This window comes from Helianthus annuus, chromosome 14, assembly GCF_002127325.2.
Source record: "Helianthus annuus cultivar XRQ/B chromosome 14, HanXRQr2.0-SUNRISE, whole genome shotgun sequence".
Taxonomy (NCBI): domain Eukaryota; kingdom Viridiplantae; phylum Streptophyta; class Magnoliopsida; order Asterales; family Asteraceae; genus Helianthus; species Helianthus annuus.
Window position 1 is genome coordinate 160,684,120 of NC_035446.2, and position 6,533 is coordinate 160,690,652.

General features: G+C 47.5%; 1 protein-coding gene across 1 annotated transcript; it reads right to left on the reverse strand.

Annotated features, from left to right (window-relative positions):
• Nucleotides 1-510: 510 nt before the first annotated feature.
• Nucleotides 511-5,508, reverse strand: LOC110907713. Its single transcript, XM_035983144.1, has 4 exons — nt 5,171-5,508; nt 2,816-4,456; nt 999-2,617; nt 511-659 (listed from the first exon to the last, which is right to left on the reverse strand). The coding sequence occupies exons 1-4, from the start codon at nt 5,506-5,508 to the stop codon at nt 511-513; spliced, it is 3,747 nt and encodes a 1,248-aa protein (XP_035839037.1).
• Nucleotides 5,509-6,533: the final 1,025 nt, after the last annotated feature.

Below are 6,533 nucleotides of genomic sequence, written 5' to 3' on the forward strand. Positions count from 1 at the left end.
CTTTGATTTTTGGTTATGCAAATTTTGAAATCGTCATAATATGTGCATGTTTAATTACTTCGATTAGGTGTCACGAATGAGTGATGGCGCTGACAGGTGATGTTGTGTCACTACAACGTTTTTATTCTGTCGTTTAAGTATGTGCGCTTGTCTGTGACATACGAAGTGATCGAGTTGCAGGTTATTGTGTGAGCTCAGCTGTAATCAGCCTTGGGAGCATTACTATGTTTAATTACCTTGCTATCGATATTTTCGTGTTTATGTGGGCACGAAGTTATGTTTTGGCGTTTTGTAGGCTTTGGTTGTGTTTCTGACCCGGCTGTTCACTTGGTTGTGACGAGCCTTGGAGGTCTACAACGTTTCCTATGGTCGAGCCATTGATGTTTTCGTGTACGCCCAAAGTAATAAATGCAGTTGTGACAAGAAATTTGCATGAAATAAAGGTAGCCAAACACTTCTTGTATTAGGTAAATGTGTTGGCGATTCGCCCTGTACGATTACATGTTTGCATTATATGTAGCATTTTCGTAACTGTTGGGCATTCCAGGTTCGTGGAACCTCTTTGTCGTTCATGGTGCGTAGCTTGTATGCCCCCTTGCCGAGGACCTCATCAATGATGTACGGGCCTTCCGATTTGGGAGCCAGTTTCCCCGGTTTTTCTGCGTTGCACGCTTCATTGTCCCTTAAGACATAATCTCCTGGGTTGAAGGTGCAGATCCGGACTCGGGAGTTGTAATACTTTTCAAGCTTTGATTTGTATTTGGCTTCATTGATTGCTGCCATCTCCCTCCGTTCTTCTAGGAGGTCCAGATCGATCCTCCTTTCTTCTTCGTTGTTGATCAGGTTCATGGAGAGCATTCTTGGAGATGGAAGCCCGATTTCTGCTGGGATCACAGCCTCGGACCCATAGACCAAGCTAAACGGTGTTTCTCCATTGCTTGTTTTTGGCATTGTTCTATGGGCCCATAATATGCTGGGTAGTTCATCGACCCACCCACGTCTTTTTTCACCGAGCCTTGCCTTTATGCCATCGACGATGCTCTTGTTGACCGCTTCAACTTGACCATTCCCTTGCGGATGTGCAACCGACGAGAAGGTATGTTCGATGTTTAGTTCCTTGAACCATCGTTCGAGATCATCTGCTGCAAAGTTTGTTCCATTGTCGGCGATGATTCTGAGTGGTAGGCCGAACCGGCATATGATTTGTTCCCATATGAATCGTTTAACGACTGCCGACGTGGTTGATGCGAGTGCCTTTGCTTCTACCCACTTGGTGAAGTAATCGACCGCGACTATGATGAACTTAACTGCCCCTGGAGCTTCTGGGAAGGGGCCCACCATGTCTATGCCCCATTGCTGAAAAGGCCATGCGGTTGTTACTGGTACCAGTTCGTTTTTGGGGCGCATGGTTTTTGGTGCATGCCTCTGGCAGCCACTGCATTTTCTCAACTCTTTCACGGCATCGAGGTGCATCCCGGGCCAGTAGTATCCGGCATTCATTACTTTTGCCACTACCATTCGCGGTCCGGCATGGATACCACAAATGCCTTCATGTACTTCACGGATCAGATAATTTGCGTCGTCGGCATCAACACATCTTACCAGCGGGCCGAGATATGACTTTCGATATAGTATCCCGTCTGCCATCTGATAATGTTCTGATTTGTATTGGATTTTTCGCGCCTCAGCTTTGTTCTCTAGAAGTATCCCGGACTGTAAGTACATGATTATGGGTGTCATCCAGGACGTGGTTCCTGTTTGGATGACGCTGACTTCTCTGAGTGGAACGGATGGGTTGCTCAAAACTTCTATGCGCACATCCTTTGCTAGGTGTTGGAAACTTGTCGACGCAAGCTTGCTTAAAGCATCTGCCGGCTTGTTTTCGCTGCGGTTTATGTGATGCACCTTGTAGGAATAGAAAGTTTGTAACAACGTCTTCGCTTGGTTGAGATAGAGTGCCATTATGTCGCCCTTGGCTTCGTACTGGCCGTTGATTTGGCCTGCTACTAACATGGAGTCCACATGTGCTTCGATGTGTCGGACCCCCATTTTGATTGCCAAACGCAAGCCGGCCAGAAAGGCTTCGTACTCTGCTTCATTGTTTGTGCTCTTGAAGTCTAGGCGTATGGCGTATGTGAACTCATGTTTGTCAGGGCTTACTAGCCTTAGCCCTGCGCCTGCCCCATCTTCGTTGGATGCACCATCTGTGTATAGTAGCCATGGCTCTTCTGTTTGTTTTTTCTCAGCTTTCTCCATCGCCTTGCATTCTCTGTCTTTGTCGTCTGGGACTTCTGTCATAAAATCTGCCAAGACTTGGCCCTTGATCGATGGACGTGGTCTGAAAACCACATTGTGTCCCCCTACCTCTATTGCCCATTTGGCCAATCTTCCTGATATTTCTGGCCTTGCTAGGATATTTCCGATATTGTAGTTTGTTAGCACGTGGATGACGTGATTAGCGAAATATCTTCGCAGCCTTCTTGACGCGTGGATCAGTGCAAGGACAAGCTTCTCCATGATTGCGTATCTGGTTTCAGGGTCGGTCAAGGTTCGAGACACGTAATATACAGGCGTTTGGACACCTTGACGATCAACAAGCAGTACGGCTCCGACTGCCCTGTCGGAAGCTGAGAGGTACAGGACCAAAGGTTCTCCTTTGTTTGGTGCGGTTAGAGTTGGCAGCTTGATGAGACAGTCTTTCATCTCGCGGAACGCATTTTCTGCTTCCGGAGTCCATTGGAACTGGTTTTTCTTCATGCAGTTGCGCAAGGTCTTGATGAATGGGAAGGATTTTGCAGCATGGTTAGCTAGGAACCGATTGAGTGCTGCCAATCGTCCTGCAAGCTTTTGCATGTCTTTGACGTTTGCTGGCGAAGGCATCCTTTCTATGGCCTGGACCTTTTCTGGATTCACCTTAAAACCGTCTTTTGTGACTATGAAGCCCAAAAACTTTCCTTCTTCCATTCCGAATGAGCACTTTGCTGGGTTCAGTTTGATACTTACGCTGCGCAGCGTGTTGAAGGTCTTTTGGATATTTGCCAGCATCGCGCTCTCTTCCTTGCTCATGATTACCAGATCATCCATGTATACTTCTATGTACTTACCAATGGCGTCACTAAATGTTTCGTTCATCAACCTTTGGTATGTTGCACCCGCATTCTTTAAGCCGAACGACATCTTGGTGTAGCAATACAACCCTGTTGGCGTGCGGAATGCGGTTTTATCCTCATCTTGGACGGCCATTTGGACCTGGTGGTACCCTTTGTAGCAATCCAAGAAACATTTCCACCGGAATGTTGCCAAAGAATCGATTTTCTCATCTATATCTGGTAAGGCGTAGCAGTCACGGGGACATGCTTTGTTCAGATCTTTATAGTCGACACACATTCTCCAACTGCCATTCGGTTTCTTTACCATTACTGGGCTTGCTACCCACGTTTGGTACCGGACTTCTCTGATGATCCCTGCGTTTAGTAATTCCAACACTTGTTCTTTCATGGCATCATGTTTGATATCTCCCAGGTGTCGTTTAGCATGCACTACTGGCTTTGCGTCTTCTGAGACATTTAGCCGGTGTTCTGCTATGTGCCGTGGTACGCCAACCATATCAGCCGGTGTCCAGGCGAACACGTCCATATTTTCGTGCAATAGTTTCTTTAGCGCCGCGCGCGTTAGATCAGACATTGCGGGCCCCAGAGTGACTGTTTGTTCTGGGTACGCGCTATTCAATACCCATTTCTCTGCTTCTAAGCGCGGTGCGTGTTTGCTTGATTTTGCTGGCCTGATTTCGTCTGTTGCCAGCACTTCTTTGCTTGCATATATCAATGCAACGCCTGTTTCGGTCGGGAAACCTACGGCGAAATGTGGTGCGGAACAGATCATGTTGAAATCTCCTTGTGATTCTCTTCCTAGGAGGATGTCATGCCTCGAGTGTGCCGGCAGTACCATGAATGTGACTTCTTCGGTTCTTGAATTTCTCCCATCGGAAAGTAATACTGGGAATGATATTTGTCCTAGGGGAAAGACGGCCTCGTTGCAGAAACCAGTTAATGGGTAATCGACTGGCTCTAGGCGCGCCTTGTCCTCTTGGTCAAATTGATTGAAGCACTGTTCATATATGATGTCCGCAGTGCTCCCGGGATCAATAAAGATATAATCTGTCTGGTAGTGACCGATCACCCCTGGAATGACTATTGGCCGCTTTTCTCTTGGACCCCCTCTGACAACTGGGAAAACCACTTGTTTCTCGCGCCATGAATCATCTTGCGCGCGCTTGTTGTAATGTTTTCTTGGTCGCCATGGACCTCCTTGCACCATGTGAGTTTCTAACTTTCTGAGCTTCTTATTGTCTGGCCCTTCGTCTCTTCTTTGTATCTGGCGGTAATCGCGCTTTCCACCTTTGACTAAGTGGGTGAGCTTTCCGTCTCTTAGAGCTCTTTCGATTTCTTGCTTTAGGCTAAAGCAATCATCGGTTAAATGGCCCGTATCTTTGTGGAATTCACAGAAGAGATTTGGGTCTTGACCCCTTTTGTTGCGCATCTGCAAGGGTGGTTTGAACTGATGGTTCTCTGTGGTTAAAACTTCAGAAGGTGTTTTGGTTAGTGGAGTCCACTGCTTTTCTCTATTTTCGCGCTTCACTTCTTTTCGATGGGCTATCTGATTGATCGTATGGCGTGCATCGTTCCGTGGGGGGCTTCTTTCTCTGTGCCCAGAAGCCCTCCAGGGTTGATTTCTGCCCCTTCTGTTGTTTCGATCGTTATGGTTGTGTGCGCGCTGACGGTGATCGTCACCGGTCAGTTGCCTGTCTGTCTGCGCGATAGTCTTGGCTGCTTCGATGAAGGTTTCCCAGTCTTTGGGTCCTCCATCTCGCCCTTTGATTCTTTTAACCAGGTCGTCGCACTTGACCGCTCGCATGAAGTGTGCGCGCATCATTTTTTCTGGTATGTCTCCAATCTCTAAACATTCTTTGTTGTACCTTGTAATGAAATCTTCTACGCTTTCATAGTCTTTTCTCCATATGTTCAAACAATCACCTGGATCTCTGGCTTGTACTCGCTGCTGAGAGAAGTGTGCTAGGAACTTCTCTCAGAAATCGACCCATGATTTGATTTTGCCAGCCGGTAAGTTGTCGAACCAAATGCGCGCCGCGCCAACGAATGTCTGAGCAAACAGGTGGCACCATGTTGGTAAGTTCCATCCGCCTGTTGCTCCTGCGCCTTTAAACACCTGGAGGTGATCGTCTGGGTCCGTCAACCCGTTGTATTTACCCACGTTGTGTGGTAATTTCGTTTTGTCGATGGCCGCGCACGCGATTTCTCGAATGAATTTTGAATTTTCAGCCATGTCCTCAGGACGATAGCTCAAGGTATAATCATGCTCTGCTTTGGGGTTATACCCTGCGCGCTTGGTTGGTTTGTATGCTTCGTGCTCCGGAGGAAGTCTGCTAAACACTGTGGATTCTTCCTTGTAAGTTGGGTCGTCTTCCTCCTCTTCCCATTCCGTATTCATGTTGCGCGCGCCCAAACGGGTTTGGATCGACCTTCGTTGCAGATTGGAGTTTTGAACGAAGTTGCTCTCCGTTTCGGCATAAGTATCGCGCGTGTCTTGTACGCTAGGTCTTCTTACATTTTGCATTGGTCCTCTTTCTGGACGTAAGTTCCACGCGTTTGTCTGCTGAGCTGTGTGTGTACTCAGAGACCTTGGTTGTGGAGTTACGAATGCTGATTGGTTAGCCTGTGCTTGGAGCAAGGCTTGTTGTGCGCTGAGCTGCGTATAAACGAGGTTTATGGACGCCATTTGTTCGGCATACCAGGAAGCCAGAGTTTTTCCCTCGGGTAGCCCTAAAAGTGCAGAGTAGTTGAGTTGTGCTTGTTCCGATGGAGCAGAAGGGCCTGCTCCATGGCTTAGAGTCTGCATCGGCGGAGGTGTTTGGTGTAATATCCCCGTTGGAGATTGGAGAGCAGCTCCGTTTGTGGTTTGAGTGATGATTCTTGCTGGTGTTTGGAAGGTAGGTCCAGTTGTGGTTTGGCTAACAGCCCTGGACGCGCTTCCAAAGATGGATGGAAACTCGTTGTTTAGCTGACCCTCTTGGATGGTCTCATTCCTTTGACCCCTTTGGACGTGTGCCGTGTCCGAAACGAGTTCAAAGGAAGAAACTTCTCCGTCAGCTGGGTGTGAATGATTTTGGTTTGCCATTTTTACGAGTGTTTTTTAGGAAAGAAAAGAGGTGAGAGTGGTTTTGCAAAAAAGCGGATGGCGCCAACGTTGAAACAGTGATTAACACAGGGATAATCAATGGGGTTATTTCATACAAGGGGTTCAACCTCTTCTTCTACTCGTATTGATGGCTCGAAATCTGCAAAACAGTAAACACCGTTAGTCTCGTTAAGAGGGGGGAAGGGGGTTTTCCCTCTTAACCAGGCTCCAGCGTGAGAATAAGTACTGCTCTGAGAGGAATAAAACAGTGTGTGTATAGAGTGAGTAAAGAGAGCCAAGATCCCAAACCTGAATGATGAAGGGTCCTATTTATAGCC

Coding starts and splice junctions, on each gene's coding strand:
- LOC110907713 (XM_035983144.1), bottom strand. CDS start 5,508: ATGAATACGGAATGGGAAGAGGAGGAAGACGACCCAACTTACAAGGAA. Junction 4,457..5,170: donor TTACCAACATGGTGCCACCT/GTTTGCTCAGAC, acceptor TGATTGCTTTAG/CCTAAAGCAAGAAATCGAAA. Junction 660..998: donor AAGGCTCGGTGAAAAAAGAC/GTGGGTGGGTCG, acceptor CGTGCAACGCAG/AAAAACCGGGGAAACTGGCT.